The 20,371-nt window shown below is 40.0% G+C and overlaps 1 protein-coding gene across 3 annotated transcripts in view; it reads right to left on the bottom strand.

Annotated features, from left to right (window-relative positions):
* The window catches only part of LOC142486926 (cadherin-7), a 330,169-nt gene that overhangs the window by 26,702 nt on the left and 283,096 nt on the right, over positions 1-20,371 (bottom strand). For 2 of the 3 annotated variants that reach the window (XM_075585430.1, XM_075585432.1), the window contains one exon: positions 8,085-8,338. In XM_075585430.1, coding sequence (XP_075441545.1) covers positions 8,085-8,338 — 254 coding nt within the window. Of the gene's footprint in view, positions 1-8,084; positions 8,339-16,128; positions 16,292-20,371 lie in introns of those variants that run through there. The other variant, XM_075585431.1, reaches the window with a different exon arrangement.

The following is a 20,371-nucleotide window of genomic DNA, read 5'->3' as shown; positions in this document are numbered from 1 at the left end:
TGTGATCGGTGATCATGGTGAAGGTCCTCCCGTAAACATAGGGCTGTAACCTCTTCAGAGCCCAAACAATGGCCAGGCACTCCATCTCGATCGTGGACAAGGCAACCTGCTGAGGCAACAGCTTGAGGCTTAGGTAGACATTGCTTGCTGCCATCCTCGCCTATCTGGCTTAGCACAGCACCGATACCATACAGTAAGTTGAAGCATTGGTGTGCACCAAGAACCGCTTGCTGTAATAGGGAGCCGCCAGGATTGGAGCGCCTGCCAGGACATTTGTCAGAGCCTTGAACGCAGTCCCACACTCGAGAGACCAGAATGATATGGGGCATGTGTATATAAAAATGAAAAATGCTTTATTACAAAGAAACAAAATAAAAGATCTTCAGGGGGTTCCATCTGGAGCGGACGCTGAAACGGACCTCTCTACTGTTGCTAGGGTCGTAGTTCCTGTAAGTGAAGAGCCTTTTATTTTGTTTCTTTGTAATAAAACTTTTTTCATTTTTATATACACCTGCCCCCATATCATTCTTTGAGGGGATTTCGCTCACCATCCTGGGAGTGCTGAGGGCAGAGAATATCCTGGCTGAACAGATCTACATCATCACAGACAAAAGAGGGTATCTCTGAGTGCCAGCACTCAAACAGGGCCGTGTGAGTGAAATGTATTTAGTATATATACCCTATCTCAATACCAGGTGAAGGTGTTGACATAAGAATCGGACTAATTAACCCTTTTCAGTGCCGGCACTGAGCATTTGTTTCTCACACGAAACTGGAATTTGCTGTCTCTTTGTGTATTTACACTGAGGGGGAGTTCGAGTTGACCCTTCACGGAGTGTGCAGTATCCAGATGTACAGTAACAACAGGATATCTCTGATTAGAAGCACTCACTTAAGGCCGTGTGAGTGGAATCTTACTCATTTGTAGTACAGTAGAGGCAACTCTTATTCGACCAAAAACCAGTTGCAATTCCCCAAAAAAAACAGGAAACACCCAGGTACATTCTGAATACATGCCTTAAACTTTCCTTAAACTAGCCCCAGCATTTCTGCATTGATTAATGGCATATCAGATTAACAGCGGGGGTCCCTGGCAGTCCCATTCAAACTGAATTGGACTGCCAGGGATCCCTGCTGTGTTAATCCTATGGGTCGTTAGTCAATGCAGAAATGCCTTAAACGTGCCTCAAACTAGCCCAGAACATATCCAGCACATACCCAGCACATACCCAGAATGTAACCCGGCTAGTTTACGGCAAATGTTAGAATAAACATTGCCTCTACTGTATATATTTTGACCTCCATATTTCGCCAAGGGAAAGTGCAGAATTAAGAACTAGGGAAACCCAAACACTATTTCCTGCATACCCCATATCTCTTTCATGGACAGACCTTGAGCTATATACTGATGCAGCGGCCGTTATTCGAACACATCACGGCATCGATTTTGAGTTCTCTGCTGTTCCCCACGCAGCATGAACGCGGCCAGTTGCACCAGGCACCTGCGCTTATCGCGGATGTTTTGTTTGAATTTCATGGATTCTGTTTCTTCGTTTGCAATAAAATGGATGAATTGTAATGTGTACAGTACTGTGCTACTGTGTCAATTTCATGTTTTTAAAAGCCAGAACACTAACATTTGTTTTTCTGCACTCGCCGCGCTCGCATCTTAGTGCGGGAAGGCTGGAATCCATCCCGCGGTTTCAAATCGGGATTCTGATGTACATGATGCATTGGCGCCAAAGGCCCCTCTGTCTGGGCAACTGCCCGACTTTGGCTCTGGGTGACCACAGCCATGGGAGTATCTTCCTCCGTGTAGGAACAAATGAAGCGCACCAGGTCATTACACAGTAGGATGTCAGTGTCTAAGCCTGGTAACACCCCGACATCCCGGACTCCTCTACCAGTGCCCCAGTCAAGGAACACCTGGGCAACTTGCAGAGATCTGGGGGCTCCATCCAGCATTTTCACCTGCATCCCCGTCCCTGAGAGCAGGTGCTCTGGACTGACCATATCAGGTAGTACCAGAGTTACCATAGTGCCGGTGTCCATAAGGCCTGCTGCCTGCCAATTTCCTATGGTCACTCCTGATCTGCCTCCGCACCGCCGACTGCTGCTGCTGCTGCTGGGACCACTGGCTGGTTCAGCTGCTGCACTCGCTGCATGGCTGCTACTTTCTCCGCTGTTAGGGCCAACCCCACGTAGGCGATCGACCTTGCCGCTTGTGAGCGTTGCCCCTGATTTGAGTTACTGGATCAGGGTAGGTTGGGGCAGTCCACCCGCAGATGGTCCACTAGTTGCATTGGCACGGCTTGGTGGCCTGGGGAAGGTCCGTTTCCTTGGGGACTTTTGTTGCTGGCACTGGAGTGGGGGTCAGAACCGGCTTCTTGTAATTTCGCCACATAGTCACATAGTCATCAGCCATTGTTGCTGCTTCGGTGAAGTTTGCCGGCTTATTGTCCATGACCCACACCCGCACATCTGGCACACACTTGAGCGGGAACTGCTCCCGGATGATGAGATCGAGCAGCTCCTGGAACGTGGTGACCTGGCACCCAGCTACCCACCAAAGGGTCCAATGGGCTATCCGGGAGGTGAACTCCATGTGGGTGTTCCCTGCACCTTTGCCCAGAGCCCTGAACTGGACTAGAAAAGACTCTGGTGTCAACAATTACCTGGCTAGCAAGATGGCGTTCACATAGTCATAATCAGCATCCACGCAGTCAATCACCCGGAATGCCTTCTGCGCCTTCCCGCTCAGCTGGGGGTTCAAGTAATACACCAACTCAGACTCCAGCAGCTGGTGCAATGAGCATTGGTTCTCAAATGCATGCAGGAACCCATCAATGTCATCGGTGCAGTCCACGAAATTCGCGAAGCTCTGGTACAACATCCAGGTATGGGAACTGTGACTACTGGTCGTGGAGGGGGCCGGAGCGGTTACAGCATCCTGCAACTTCTAGACCATGGCAATGTGAATCAGGCGCCTCAGTGTCTGGGGGGAACACAGGCTCTGCACTGCCGAGAGCCAGCTCCAAAACCTGATTATCAGCCCTTCCCGTTCACCATTCTCCTGGAAATGCTGACAACAGAAATCACATACTGGCTTGCTAACTGTATGGTGAAATACATTCTAACATATGGTAATAAAAGTCCTATCTATACAGCAGTGTGACAAGGGTGGGGCGCACACCCCAGGGGGGGCGGGAGAATTTCCAGGCGGGCACGGCGGCTACAGGGGTCCCATGCTCTCCACCAAGGATCTTAAATTAAGTGCTGGGGCATGAGGCCTCTGCAGCTTCTGTTACCTGAACTTCGGCGATGCGTCGCCATGGTAATCGATGTCAAATGACGTCGCAGGGTCACGTGACATCACGTTGCCATGGTATCGTGACTTCACATGACACAGTGATGTCATTTAACGCCGGAGATGAGGAGGACAGGGGCGCTAGGCAGGAGGTAAGGAGGCAGGGGGGGGGCCACGCAAGTTAAAAATTTTGCGCACCCCTGTTCTATGATACATTCCCCGTTCCCAACTCATACAGTTTTCCCCCCTTTCAGATATCACACAGTGACATAGCTCTCATCTGGAAGAGATTACACACATTACACTACATACAGGCCAAATGAGCCTCACAGATGTGGCCATTAGACATGGCATTGGGGCAGCCAGACAGGCTTCACCTTTATTATGTGAGGCTGGCTACCCATACCGTTACAACTACATTATGTAATTCAATATAGTCCAATGCAGTTGTTAACGCATTTATCAGACGAAAACTCCCTATAAAGTCAATTGGAACTTTCAGGCGATAACAGGCCCAAAGGCCACTTTGGAATATATTGAATTACTCCCAAAGTTTTATGAATTAACCTCAATATCATTTGTCTATGAAAGACTCATAACTGTACATTGACTTTGCTTGTTGCAAGAGTATCTATAGTTAAGTAGGGAATCCTCTGAATATTTACTAGTCGTTTAAAATGGCTTTATTCACTATACTATATAGTCTTTGCATATTTTCAACAGTGTCATAGGAGGTTACAAAATGACTGGCTTTTTAAATTTCAGGTCAATCTTTGTGCCATTTAGTAAAAGCGAGAAAACTCTTCACAATGAGAAATAATTTCATTTTTTTTCATCTGTACAGGGACTATGAGGCAAAAATTAAAGTTTCTAATATGAAAGCTTTCTTGGATACTGCTTGTGGGTAAAAATAAATAAAAAGCATGTGAGCTATCTATAATATGACATTTAAAGTGATGTAAAACAAAACAGCAAAGTAATTGCCACAGTGAACACATCTCAAAACAATACAAAATATATATATTTTTTTTTTGCAACAGACATTAAGGTCCATATTTAATAAGTTATGCTATTCCATAAGACACCCCAAGTGAATGACTCATAAGGTTTTTGCCTAATTTTAATAATAAGTGAACATTTAGATAAACATTCCACCAATATTTACAATATATAATGCAGTGGAAGTATGGCAAATAACCTTTGCTTCCCTGCAATAGAAAATTATTTAAACAGAGTGACTGCACTTGATGTATATATTGCACATTTCTTTAATAAACTGAGCAGATTAGAGATGCATGTAACATATTCTTTGAATGTGCTGTGTTCAAATGTTGCTGTGTAATGTTATACTTGGTTTAAGAGGGATTTAATGTATTTTTGTTTTAACCAATAAATTATTTCAAATAGTATATGGCCTTTCCAAATCAGGAACTTTCTGTACTGCAGAATATCGTTTAAGTACCACTGAACTGAATCAAATAAAAAAGTTCACAAAAGCAATTCTAATATTTTACACTTCAGGACAATCAGGAAAATCTTTGTAACTGTGTTTCCAGTTATAAAACCGCTCTATAATAATTTTTACATTTGCATAGTATTTTTAAGTCATTTGTACTATTTGTTGTTTGAGATTTAGGGGCTCATTCACTACACTTCGATAAGTGGCTTATAGTACTACTGTATAAATGCCCTTATAGCACGATATTGCCTGTTTTGCTATTCACTAATCTTCGATAACAGGGCAATATTGTACTATAATGGCTTTGTATAGTACTATAACACTCTTGCAAAAAAAGCCGTACGATACGCCAAAAAATGCCCGAAATCGCTAAAGATATCGCAAAATGGATAAAAGCATTTTCTTTAAGTTTTATTGCACAGGGTTGATACCGGAGGCCGTGGGGACCCTCTGGAGAACCACAGGGGCCACTGGAGACCCATGGGAACCCCCAGGGACATGCAGGTCCCACAGAGATCTGGGTCCCAGTGGTCTCCGAGGGGTCCCCGCAGGTCTCTGGGTGTCCCCACCGGCCTCCGGTATCAATCCTGTGCAATAAAAATAAAATTGCAGCCAGTTTCATTACCTTAGCGGCTAACCGCTAAGGTAATGAAAGGGTTAAATAGCAGGCACTGCTTTGTTGTTGGTACAGGGGTTGGATTAAGGTTGTGGTTGCCCCATGGTGGGTGTTTATGCCTTGCTGGAGGGTGGCAGTAGGAGTTAACCCCTTCATTACCTTAGTAGTTTCAACCGCTAAGGTAATGAAGGGGTTAACCCCTCGTGTTACCCTCCCGCAAGGCCTAAACACCACTCTGGGGAAACTACCACCTTCACCCATCCCCTGTACCAACAACATGAATGGGTAAAAGTGCTATTAACCAACGATGGCTAATAGTGATTTCCCTCCAACCCCAACACGTACAGTACAGTAATTGGCAAAATTACTATTATCCAGATATGGATAATAGTGCATTTGCCCATTAAAAATAAAACATTAGCCAGCCAGCATATAGTCAATAAAATTTATATTTACCTCTGCCAGGATGAAGGCCGTACTAGTCTTCCTCTCCGTTCTCTATGGGCAGGAACATTTCAATAAAAATAAAAAAAACTAATGGCCACTAACCCCTTAATCACCTTAGCAGTTAGTAACCATTACAGTAATTAAGGTGTTAGCCTCCCACCCCCGCTACCCACATGGGAGGCCCAACCACCCACCTACCCTGGGCCAAGTACCCCCTTCACTCACCCCCTCTGCCCCCAATAAACCAGCAAAAGTGCCTTAACCCCTTTATTGCCTTAGCGGCTAGCCGCTAAGTTAATGAAGCTGCCTTAATGTTAACGGGGCCTGTAATTCAGGAAGCAGGGGATCCCCGCGGCTGAAATCAATGTGGTTCAGCTCAGAAGACCCCCTGCACACTAGTATTAAATGAATATTTAAACTGAACGATCGCCTGTAAGAGCTGTGCATCGAGACGCAACGTCTCCATGCAGCATTTCCATGCTGTATGATAAACTAAAAAAAGATATACCCTATAACTCAGCGCAAAAAATATATATATATATATATATAAAGTGTAAATACAATATGTGAATAATAAGCTTATTGCTAAGTGAAAGCTGCCACAGGGTCTCTGCCAAACAAATTCCTCACAAACTCATTACAAACAATTATACAAAAAATGCAATGACCCGGCGCTTCAGGCTACAACAATACCCCAGTCCAATGATTAGTCCATATAGATATGGAAAGTTCTTTTCAATATTCCAGCTGATGGAGCGATGGTGATCCAATTGCTGGCTGCTGGTTCCAAACTCCTCTTAGTATGTAATGGACAAAAAGGAAAAGACCATTGCGCAGCCACAAGAATCCATAAATAACTCCACAACAGATTAAAGTAATGAACTTACAGACTTGCTGTATTATTGTTCCTTTGAGACAATCTGTGCTTTTAATCCACTGATGAAGTGACCACATTGCGTCACGAAACGCGTATGGAGAGGGAGGAGCTAGAACTGACACGGTCTTCAGAAGCAGGAGCATAGAGATCAGGAGAGACGCCAGAGTGTGACATCACGAGGCTTAGCGCGGGCTGACGGCAGTTACCCAGAGAGGTGAGCAGAGCACATTCTGCAGTGCTGGCCACCTCAAGCTGAGATAGAGGAAGCTATAGCAAATAGAGGGGGCGAATCTCGCAGAGTAACTACTGAGAGTTAGACGCCACTTCAGGGTTTGCAAACAACAATAGCACCATCCTCCCAGAAGCCTGCCTACCTGATTGTATCAAGCTGCGGACGGCACGTTGTCAGCTGTTTTTATACAGCCTGGTTTATGTGAGTAAGCCCTTGGCTGTTTTTTATTTTTATTGTAATACATTTTAATCAATCTGCACCATAATCTTTCATGTTATTTCCTTTCTGGGAACACATGGGAACTATGACCAAGTGGTAATGCTGTGAACAGACAGAAAACCTGGAGGATAGACATACAACACGTGGGATTCGTGATATCTGGAAGAGAAGAGGTTAAAAGCACAGATTGTTTCAAAGGAACAATAACACAGCAAGTCTGTAAATTCATTACTTTAATCTGTTGTGGAGTTATTTATGGATTCTTGTGGCTGCGCAATGGTCTTTTCCTTTTTGTCCATTACATACTAGGAGGAGTTTGGAACCAGCAGCCAGCAATTGGATCACCATCGCTCCATCAGCTGGAATATTGAAAAGAACTTTCCATATCTATATGGACTAATCATTGGACTGGGGTATTGTTGTAGCCTGAAGCGCCGGGTCATTGCATTTTTTGTATAATTTCCATGCTGTAGTTTAAACAAACACTTATAGTGCGATAACAAGAAGTTATTTTAACGTATGTTATGTTAAAGATAAGAAGAACAATGTTGCATTTTTTTACCGAACTTTAAAAAAAAATGCTTTTTCTTAGTGTATTTTGACACACTTTTTATAGCGAGATAAAACAATGAAAAGTCACTCTGCAATGTAATAATTTTATCGAAGTCTAGTGAATAAGCCCATTGTGTCTGTTGGAAAATTCTTGTTGCCTGTAAATCGAGTACTGTATATCATTTTTCTCCCCGGTCTGCCTTGATATTGTTGTGTATATGAATGTGTTGTTATTTTAGATCAGTCATTTGTGGTATCCTACTGTATGAGAAAATATTAGCTGGAGAGAATTAACGTCAGTGAGAATGACAGCAAGAAAACTTATCATACTGTACACTTACAAGAATAATCAATCAAACAAGAAAGTTTTCTTACCTCACAGGGCTATTTGATGCATCTGGGTCATGTGCCAATACGGTTCCTATACTAGTGCCAACTTTTGCTGCTTCAGATTCCACCATAGAATAGAACCGTGAGGAAAATTCAGGTGGTTCATCCACATCTTCCACAATAATTTTCACTGTTGTTGTATCCTTAAAGGGACCTACGCTGAGAAACCGATTGTCCACATGTTTATTTGCTGCTTCTATCCTCAGGGTGTAGCTGGTCTTTGACTCATAATCTAGTTCCTATAAGGATGTAAGGAAAGTTATTTTGCAATTTAATTACCAATTAAAAAAACAAATGTGGCTTCAAGGTTTTCATTAACAAGTTTTGAAGGGGATATGAATTACTTTTCTATCAGTATTCCAGCAGCCTGGCTTCATCACAAATAACAACAGATGTTTTTTTCTTCTTAAATTACAAAGTTTATTCTATCCTTTCCTTATTCTGCATTTGTGATTGTACTACATTAGTACACATGTACTAAAATATTAAAAACTTTCAGCCAATTGCATTTTATCAAATATAGCTAATAAAATGTAGAACAATTAAGGAACATTATAGTTTGATTTCATTTAATTCTAGCAATTAATGTAAAGTAATTGGTTGCTTTGCAAGTTATTTTCTATATTGTTGTCACTGAAGTATATATAAACACAAATACACTCACTCACACACACAAAATTCACCCTAAAGAACATGCATTAACATTATTAGAGAGGTAACACTTTGCGTTTTGTCAACCAAACTTGTGCCTATTTTCCTTCATAGTTAACATGCATTATACTACATAAAGTGAGGGGTACTGAAAAGACAAATTTCAATAACTTTGACAGATTTTATAAACATACAAATTACTGGTGTTATTCTGCTAATTATAAGGACTAACTATTATTTTACTGTATAAGTGCTTTATTCAATGAAGAGAATAGAACACTGCACACATTTGTTTATAAGGCAGAAAAAAAGCATGAATCATAGTATTTATGTACTTTTTTAGTGCTCTATTCTTTGAGAATTCAAATGAAATCAAAAGAATTTGATCCCAAAACATTATTACAAAAAATGTAAACCATATTTATTCAGAATATTTAAATTGCTAAATAACTATTGTAGCATGATTCAATGGTAATTTACATTTGATAGCACCCAATCAGTGCGATCACAGTTTAATGAATAACTCCAATTATGTTCTAGTGTTCCAGAATACACCTGCTTCTCCACATTAGGTGTAGAGAATGTTTCAGCACCACAAACTATTTCCAATAAATGTTCATTGAGGAGCATATCAGATTTCAAATATAGCTGATTGGAGGGAGGCAACCTCCTACCTAATTGAAGCTCACTCCCTCCCACATTTAAATGGTTAAAAGCGCACTCCATGGCATCTCCCACTCTCAGGGGAACTTGCTTGCTTACAGTGTGATTGTGACAAATCTATTATAGAGTGCTTTTCCTGGTAATGTACAGGTTAATAAAAGCTTCAATCAGACTTAGAACTTTTGCAACTAATATTGACAGATTTATTATAAATCATTCTTCCTGGTATTGCACAGGTTATTAAGAATCTATATTAGTGTTAGGGACCCTTGAACCGTGGTCTGCCGTGCAGTTGGCTCAAGGGCTTACAACAATTTGGTCAAAATGTTAAACTAAAAGACCATTTTATTTATTAGTTATTTATACATGTATATTTAGGCACTGTACCGTGTATAAGTTTTTCTGGATGTGCACTGAGCTTTGTCTGTGTTTTATGTTATGTCTCTGGTTTTAAATATATATTGCCATGCTCAGTAGCACTCCTTTGTGAAACTTATATGCTTATATATATGTTGTGGTTATTTTGGGGGTTCAATATGAGATTGTAGGTGTTCTGTATGTTTCAAATATATCTAAGGAAATAAAACATAGACAAACATGATAACATCCTTCAAAGTCTAAATACAGTAAGCTACTGTAATTAAAAGACCAAGTGCAAGGAATATGAATAAGAACAATTAAGACAAATATTTAGCGTTTTATGTAAAATTGTACTGTAAGTCACTCTGCCATATCAAAAAAAGATATATATACAGTATCTTTGTATGACACCTGTAATGAAAGGGATTCATCCTGCCTCTATTGTTTGTATTCTATTCCCAGAAATAACGCTATGATAATCATGGTCTTGATGTGATTAACGGCAGGTTTCTATGTGACCTAATGGTTATAAAATGATTTTCATTCACTAACATGAATGAACGTTTGTGAATCTGTGTTGTTAGGTTTAGGGCTCATTAGCATTTGATTTGCATAAGAGTAAGCCAGACATCCGTTAAAAGTTAATAATCCAAATATTTTCTGGTTAACGCAAGGGCATCGTAACGCTAATCACCTTTGTGGCTATGCGTTATGACTATTGATAAGTTAAATGGGGGTAGCGTCCTAATAAAACATTTTACAGACTTCTGAGGATTTAGCCCTTAGAGAGATATGAAATGTGTGGAAAGAGCAAGTAGTAAAACATGCTTTTGTGATATCAATCCAAAAAATAGTACCAGCACTCTCTGTCTCACAGCTACAGATATAAGCGAATACCAGTGTAGGGAAAATGAATAATTTAATGACACTAATAATAAACTGAAAATATAGCAACAATAGCCAATACGCCAATGCAAGAATAAATGTCTCAAGTTGTCTTAATATCTCTTGCCTATACACGGAACGGTCCATAATCACTATAGCCCCACCCTTATCGGAAGGTTTTATTACAATATCGGGGTCTGATTCTAACTCCTTGATAATGGCCTGCTCCAATCTGGAGAAATTATTATTTTTATGTCGTGATCTACTCACTTTGAGTGCCTCAATGTCCCTTTGTACCAAAGAAATATAGGTTTCTATTGTATGGTTGCTAGGAGGGGGGTTAAATTTACCCTTATTCTTGCACTCTTCCGTGAGAATATGAAACGGTGAATCAACCATAACATCATTATCAGCAGGTGATGGTGAGCAGGGGTGCTTAAGAAAGAACCCCTTAAGGCGTAAGTTCCTAAAGAAGCGAGCCAAATCTACATCAAGCTCTAGGAAGTCAAGGGGATTGGTAGGTACAAATGAGAGGCCCTTATTTAAAACCTCCAATTGTTCATTGGTAAAGGTCTTACCAGAGATATTAACTACCAGTGGATCTGCGACCGTGTCTGCATTCCTCTCCTTGCTGATGATCAATCTTAACTATAGAACAGATACAAGCCACCTTGATAGATACCAAGACTGAGGTCACGAGACTGCAAGAGGCTCTCAAAACTTCACTGTCTGAGACTGATCTCAATACTTTGAAGAAAACTTTAGATGAGAAGCTTGCAGCATTTAGTAGAGACATTGAGACATGCAAAAGGCAGAAATACTTGAGGGACAGTCGTGATTATACCAGCAATCAGGTTTACACATGGCAGTGGAGAACTCAACATCAGAGGGATTACAAACGGTGGAGGGCTCCCAGGGTCCACCCAGGTACTCAACCAGATCCAGACTACATGGATTCCACAGGAAGCGATTCTTCGTCAGGGGTCCCGCATTTTTTAGAGCAAAGACCTCCGCGGGGTCGTCGCGGAGGCCGCGGAGGGCGGGGTGAAAGCACCGAAACACACGGGCCAGCAAGGAGAGGAATGCAGACACGTTCGCAGATCCACTGGTAGTTAATATCTCTGGTAAGACCTTTACCAACGAACAATTGGAGGTTTTAAATAAGGGCCTCTCATTTGTACCTACCAATCCCCTTGACTTCCTAGAGCTTGATGTAGATTTTGCTCGCTTCTTTAGGAACTTACGCCTTAAGGGGTTCTTTCTTAAGCACCCCTGCTCACCATCACCTGCTGATAATGATGTTATGGTTGATTCACCGTTTCATATTCTCACGGAAGAGTGCAAGAATAAGGGTAAATTTAACCCCCCTCCTAGCAACCATACAATAGAAACCTATATTTCTTTTGTACAAAGGGACATTGAGGCACTCAAAGTGAGTAGATCACGACATAAAAATAATAATTTCTCCAGAAAGGAGCAGGCCATTATCAAGGAGTTAGAATCAGACCCCGATATTGTAATAAAATCGGCCGATAAGGGTGGGGCTATAGTGATTATGGACCGTTCCGAGTATAGGCAAGAGATATTAAGACAACTTGAGATATTTATTCTTGCATTGGCGTATTGGCTATTGTTGCTATATTTTCAGTTTATTATTAGTGTCATTAAATTATTCATGTTCCCTACACTGGTATTCGCTTATATCTGTAGCTCTGAGACAGAGAGTGATGGTACTATTTTTTGGATTGTTAGTACTTCTGAAGGGTATTAGGGTCCCTTCCTGTTCCGTGCACCCTGCAACCTTGCTGAGTCATTGTGTCAGAGTGCTGTCTATCAACCCCCCCCCCCCTTTCTACCATGCTTTTGTGATATAGTTATGTAAAGGTAAAACATATTTTGCTGTATGGCTTAACCATTTTATTGAACGTCCCATTCCGCTTCCTGCTGGTTGGGGGAGTCTGTGTCATAAAATCTTTTTGGTTTCATGACTTAACGTCACCCTGCCCCAGCTGTCATTTTCGTACAAACAGTTAGAGCCAGTCAGTTGTACAATTCTTGTCTTCAGAAGACATACCGGTAATACAGTACCTACTTCATGACTTAATGAAGGGCGGGCAGGGCGACGTATTGCATGCAACCAGATGTGGGTGATGCTATTATTTTCAAATAATTCCTTGAAGCTGGCGATGACCAGGTAGTGATATATAAGAGACTCTATTCTATAACCTTATGAAGCAGCATAATTTAACTAGTGTTTGTTCTGCACAAATTCTTGTAATGTCCTATATAAATTTGTGATCTATATGACAAAGTAAATATGTGAATATGCAACATCCTCATGATGTAAAAATGGATATAATACCGCTATGAGATGTACAGTAGCAGATAATGAATTTCATCCTCAAGGTTACACAGGGGTCTACTGCAATAAATATGTATGTTTACAGCCGATTTCGCTGAGCACGAGGAAGATGGTATTATGAATCTGTTAACAACTGGGAGAAAATTAAAGTATTTTATACTCCCTGATTAAATTGGGAACTCGATAATTCTCCTCTCTCAGATATCCAGCAATACAAGTGTACCTAGTCAAGGAAGGTGACAAATGGCTAAAGAGACAAACCCAACATAACTGGTTAAGGCATGTGGAGTCTCACAAATCAACAAATTAGGAATCATAAGAAATGGTGTTTGAGCAACACAAATCAGATTTTGCCTGAGGGTACCCTTTCCACGACTTTCTGGGGAACTTACTACAATAGTTCTGCTGCTAAAATATAGGTGTTCTGCATTACTCCTTTGTATTTTACAGTATATTCTGTTTGACCCTATAAACTGTATCCCATTTTGTAATCCATTTATCTGTAGCAAACACTACACATTTTGTTATAATACATTTGCAATGTAGTAAGTGATTATTGGAGCTCTAATTGAACCTATTACCTTTGAAGGGATTTCTTTCATTTTGGACACATTTTGCTAAATTGAATTGTTGTTAATTTGTAAATTCTTCTAGAGGACCAGGTGTAAGCCTTTAAATAATCCTGGTGTTAACATTGTAAATGGGGCATAGTGTGACAGTTTTAGGGGTGTGTGAGTGCTCCTTAAAGTGCTATATAGGGAGGTGAGTGGGACAACTGAATGGCCTGCTATTATTAACCCCTTTCATACACAGACGCACATAGGTAAGCATGGATGTGACAATACCAAACCACATTAGAAATATAAACAAAGGTAAAATGAAATTAAAAGTGAGACAGGATGGTACAGTATATGTACGGTCATACAAGACAATGTATATATTTAAACTCCTTTTTGTTCGTGCTTCACATACAGTAGAATGTGGGAGTCACTGTGAGATAAGCAATAGGATAACACATAACACATAAAGAGGTACACATGGGAAGAGAGGAGAAAGAAAGATACTTATTAAGATTTTAATTGTCTACCAATGCCAATAAGCACTTTGTTTTAGCATTCTATACGACATATAGTTGAAGCTATATATTAAGTAATCTAACTTTAGCAAAATGAATATAGCAATACATGTTATTAACACCACTGGAAGTTAAATAGTTAAAATAATCAGAACTAAAATTTAAAATGGATGACAAATTTACATAGTGTATAAGAGCTCATTTTTGGTAGTTAATTACAGTAAGTCATTAGAGCATCAAAATGAAAAGAGGAAAAACACTTAATAAAGAAAATGTTCAAAAATCTGTGTAATTTATTCTATTTTTGGAACATTTTCAAATACTTGTTCAGATATGAAAGTACTTTGCTCATTTAAAGACAATTGGTGAAATAATTAAAATTGCAAGAATAGCAACAACTAAACTATTCAACTAAGATATCATATAAAAACCCTATAATTTCTGTAAAAGTAATGCTTTTCATATAAACGGTGAAGTATTAAAGGAGCAATCCAAGCAGCATTTTTTTTTTACATAGGATTGTAGCAGGGGTCTCCGGAGATGAACCCCATAAATTTCAACTCTGAAACCCCCTGCTACCACAGATACAGACTTCCAGAGAAAAAAATTGATTGCTTGAATTGCCTCTTTAACTAAATAATATAAGAGATTTAAAAAGGAAATCAATAAATCAATTTGGCAAAACGTGATATCACATTACATGCATTTGAAGTTTGAACAAAGTATCAAAACATAGTGCCTTTACAATTGCTGCAAAAGGATTGACTGAAAGTACACAAATAAATATTATTGGCTAGATATAGGCTAGATACAGAAAAAATATATATTTTTTTCAACTGGCCTGTCAGTCATGTAAAGTCAATAAATAAATTGCCTTCCAACATCATTTTTGATGTCCTAAAAAAATAATTCTATTCTAATTTGGCAATTGGAGTCACAGGGTGTAATTCATTACAGAGCAACACAGCCAATTCAGCACTACTGCATGTCATCTGCCATTCAAGTCAATTAGAGTTTTTGTGGTCTTGCACTTTAAGAAATTAACCCTTTTTAAAGTGGAGTTGATATTTCACTCTGTAAATTTTTTTTACAGACATTATATCACAATTTTAACTGATATTTATTAACATTGTGGTAATAATCTACTGGTTGCAATATTCAGCCCAATAACATAATGTGGGAATTAACGCGATAGTTAATAATGCGTTAATATCACATTGTGGTAATATTTATTTAATAGGCTTCTGTAGTATCTATTATTACAGAAGCCTATGATAGAAATAACATGAACTGGTTGATGCATCTGGTTACCATGGTATACCAAAGGCAACAAAGTGATTGATACATAAAAGAAAAAAACAATACCTAACCCTGTAGTAGCCACTAAGGTTAAAAAGGTGTTGACCCCTGCCACAACCTCTCTGTGAGGCCTAACACCCTCCCTTGGGCACCTACCCCCATTAGCCCCCCAAAACAAATCTACCCTCTATAGACTAATGCCTAATATCTCTATTAGTCACATGTGGCTAATAGTGGTTTTGGTCATTAATCCCCCCAAAATAAACTTGTTTAAGAACAAAAGCAGCATAACATTGAAAAATCCATTTCAAATAAATGTTAATCATAAAATAATTGTTAATGGGGGCATAAATAGCCACAGTGGCAATCAATGGTAAACTAGGATAAAAAAATGATAATTATACAATAATCTAATACATTACTTACCCCCCTTCATTACCTTTGTGGCTAACCGCTAAGGTAATGAAGGAGTTAACCCCCCCGGCAACACCCTACAAGGCCTAACTACCACCCTTGGGGAAACTACCCCATTACCCACCCCCCACGCCCAACAAGAGTACCCCTCCAACAGTAATTGGTATTACCAAACTACAGTCAATCAAATTTACATTATAATAAATAATAACAGCATAAAAACTATGCAAATAAATCCATTCATTGTTGCTGTAGCTACCTAAAGCCTCAACAGAAGCCAAATCAATGTACACTGTAAATTAAAGTATAATAATACTTACCCCTGCTGAGATGAAGGCCGTCCACCTCATCATAAGCGGCCCCCACAGATGAATGCAATAAATGGCCAATGCCCAACCATAAAAATAAAATCCACAAGCATTCCCAGTTTGATAGCCAATAAAAATTCAAAGACAAAAAACATACAAAATAATTCCTGCCAGATAGCATAACCCCTCAACCTCCCCCCCCCCCAAAAGAAACAAAAAACAATCACAAACAATTAATCAAATGCCCAATGGCACAAAAATAAATAAAAAGGAAAATCAGGTAAAATAGATCTAGGCCTGATGGTCTTATTCCAATCAGATGGCTTCCTGGCCATTATGGATCCTCAACTTGACCCAAAACAATGGATCCTCCGTTGATTGAAGAGCTTTCTCTGGTGAGTAGTTATCCTGTCTTCTTTTCTTGATTTCTTCTTTATTTTATTCTTTTTGGACCGGATTGCATATTGGTTTTATTTTTATGGTTGGGCATCAACCCTGTATTGCATTCATCTATGGGTGCCCCTGAGGATGAGAAGGAAAGCATTCATCAAAGCAGGGGTAAGTAACGCTTTTATTTTTTTAGGATATACAGTGATTGCCAATGTGGCTATCTAGGTCCCTGTTGGGGGCTTAGGTAGAAAAATTGACAATAAATGGATTTCTTATGATGCTATTTATTGCAATGTATATTTAATTGAATGTTTTTGGTATTTTTTAAATGGGAACAAGCCCTATTAGCCACATTTAATTAATAGTATTATTGTCCATTACTGTTTGGAGGGGTGTGGGACGGGGTAGTTGCACAGGAGTGGGTGGTTGGGTCTCAAAGGGGTTGGGAGTGATGGTATCTTAGTGGTTAGCCACAAAAGTAATGTATTTTAATTTTGTAGATTTATGTTTTCATGTTCTCATTCTAGCTTTCCATTGATTGCCAATTTGTCTGTCTAGGACCCCATTGGGAGGGCCTTGGAATCCACAATGACATTCACCAGTTTTATTGTTAAATATATTTGACTTTTATTTTTAATGTAATGCTGCTTTGTTTTTTATATTGGACTAATAGAGATATTAGGCATTACTCAAGAAGGAGTAGGTTTGTTTGGGGGGAGTATGGGGGATAGATTAAGGGGTAGTTACTCTGTGGAGGGTAGTTATCACTCCCATGGGAGTGGCAGGAGGGGTCCATGGGAGTGGCAGGAGGGGTTAACCCGTACTTACCTCAGAGGTTATTAAATCATTGCATATAAATCCTTTACTACCCACTAAGGTGATCAAGAGGGGGAGGTAGTGTAGTTGTATGCTTATATTAGTCGTTTTGTGGTAAGCAGGTTATGGAAAGTCATGACTAGTGACCCATGGGCTACTAAAGGGTTAATATGTATTGTAATATATTTTTATTACTATTTTATCCTCCTTATCAGTTTGGTTTATCTTAATTTGTATATAATGCAAAATAATCTACTGAAAAGCTAACTATACAAATAAAAATAAGTAAATATATAAACGCCAAGAGCAACAAAGGTGATGTTCCCAGCACTCAATGTGAATAAAACAAAAAAATACTGGGATATGCCAAATTACATATAGATTGTATTGAGGTAGGAATACACAGTATATAGTACACAATCTGAAAGATGCTACAGTATAACTCTCCTAGGGAAAATCTATGCATACAAAGTAGTGCCAAAAAATGGCGTGAGGGGAGGGAGGTGGAGAAGGGAAAACAAGGGTAAACACACGTGGAATAAAGTGGTAACAATAAACTGTCTAACGGCAAAATACAGAATATATGTGATTAAGTAAAGGGGGCAACGTTTCGGGGCAGGACGCCCCTTCCTCAGGCCCATTTCCACAGATCCCTAAAAAAAGAAACTGTGGTACTTCCCTTCATACCATACCACAAATATCTTCCTCCCGTCTGTAGGGAGTGCTGTCTGTAACACCGTACTTTTTATATAAACTCCAATGCTTCAATTGGAGAGGGGGAAACAATATATATATATTTTTATGACCACTATGGGAAAAAGCCCAGCTGGGCGAAATGCGTTAGTTGTATAGACAGACACCTCTGGTTCTCTCCTGCTGGACTCTCTTTATTCCTCAAAAGACATTGCAGCACGCTGCATCAGTTTCCACTGACCTCCCTCGGAAGCATTCCCCTTCATACTAGGAATACTTCCTATACCATCTGGCTGAGTATCTCTGCGCCTATATGGCCAATTTGTCTTTGAAATTATATCCTTTACTTTGTACCCTGCTGTTTCCCACACAGAGTTTCAGCATTTATAGGATTTATGCCTTCAGTTACACCATAGCCATTCCTACTATACTCTGTATGGGGTGTGTTTGCAACTTATAGATATTAATGGGATACTTAGCTCTGTTATGTGTTTGTTTTGTATCCACCATGTTACATACTTAATGACACTGTAATCATTTTTCTCTGTTGAGGGGTCACATGTTAACAGCATAATCATCAGCAGCTTTATATTTATTTCTGAGGCAGATGGGTAATTTTTTGTATTCCTGCTGATGACCGGCCGGTCATGACTGCTCTGGGTACTATGTTCCCAGTGTAGTCTGTTCAGACAGGGCCCATATTTCTCAGTATTTTTGTATTTTTTCTTTTAGGTGTGCTTAGTCCTAGAATTATGTTTTGGTCTTAATTTTGTATTCAGTTAACCAGGAGGTTGTTTCCAGTCTATTTTCATGTGTGAGTTATTTTTGTTAGCTTTATTGTTAGATGTGTCTGATTGTATGTTTGTTACTTTAGTCACATCTTGGTTTGGGATTATTTATAAGATATGTCTGAGTGTTTCGTTTGGGGACCTTTTTGTCTTTTGTGTTTTGGATATCTGTATACAGTATGTATATAGAATCCTGATATAAGTAAAAAAAGAAAGCAAACAGCGCACTGCCAGGGAGTCAGGTGGTGAAAAGATAAAATCCATTTATTTTAGAACATATCTGATAAAAAACATCACCCCAGGGGGGGTAACAAACAGCCTCCTATGCATTTCGGACGGGTAGGTCCTTTATCAAGGAGTGTGGTACAAAGAACAATAAGGGTGCCTTATATACCCCTTATTTAATAGAAAGATTGCCTACACATGGAAAAAATGAGGAAGATTCGGCCCACAACCCACTGCGAATGCTCGTGACGTCACGCGAGGTGCCACCGTCGCCGCTCAAACCTCGGTAGGTAGACACGCCCCCCGCTCATCACGCGCAGGCGCATAACCTGGGAGGGCATTCACTAAGTGTAATCACAGTGTATAATGGCTGGATATCCCTCCAATGATGATAACCAAGGGAAATGGGACCGCTCCCCACCGCACATGCGCGTGACGTCACGCCAGTGGGTAAGGATTTTTTATGTTTGACCATCATAGTTGAGTACTCTAACTTGGATTGTGTAAGCTACCATGAGGCAATAATTTGACATGTGGTTATGAGTGACTCACAGGCCATTTCATTTATCAACCCACTCTGCTATATTGGGGTCCCTGAAGATTTATACTCTATGGATGAGTTGTTAAATGGTTGGAGCACCCCTTATTCTTCTACTCCTGTATATAAAATCCTCACTATAAATATAGAAAAGCCTCAGCCTAAGGCGCACAAATCTGTGTGGTAGGCTTATCAATAAAGCCAAAGTCATTAAATAACAGATATTACAATCAATATTAGTATCAAATGATATCACAAATAACATGAATATGCATATCTTAATTGATAACCAGGTGAATAGATTTCAAGTCCAGTCCAGAGGGTGCTGCTTTCTTCCAGAAGAATGTAACCTAGACACTCCAAAATGATACTAGAGACAAACAAGAGGAGAAGAGGGCACACAACTCATAGTGTAATATATTCTATTACTTAACACACATTCTTTAAAAATGCACTTACAGAGGTCCGTGCGTTAAAATAAGGCAGAGACTGTAGAGTTTTGAGACCATTGTGTGCTGGAATGATTCGCCCATGCGGTGCATCCACCAATGTAGAACGCCAGGCAGCACCTCTCCTGTGCTTCCGCAACACGTGTGGGCGTGCAATGTATCGCAACGTCACAGCGCCACAGCATTACAGTATCCTTATGTTCTGTTCTGTATTGGATTCAACAAAGACTTTAAGTGGTGGTCCAGGTTCAGATCTCATTTGACAAATGAGTCCATAAGGATTCAGCATAGGGGTGAAATGGCTGGCGGCTGCCTGCCCTTGGCGGTGGAATGGCAGTAGTTCAATGGCGGTGGTG

This window comes from Ascaphus truei, chromosome 2 (genome assembly GCF_040206685.1).
Source record: "Ascaphus truei isolate aAscTru1 chromosome 2, aAscTru1.hap1, whole genome shotgun sequence".
NCBI lineage: Eukaryota > Metazoa > Chordata > Amphibia > Anura > Ascaphidae > Ascaphus > Ascaphus truei.
The sequence above is the reverse complement of the archived record's forward strand: the minus strand, read 5'-3'. Positions and strand labels throughout refer to the sequence as shown.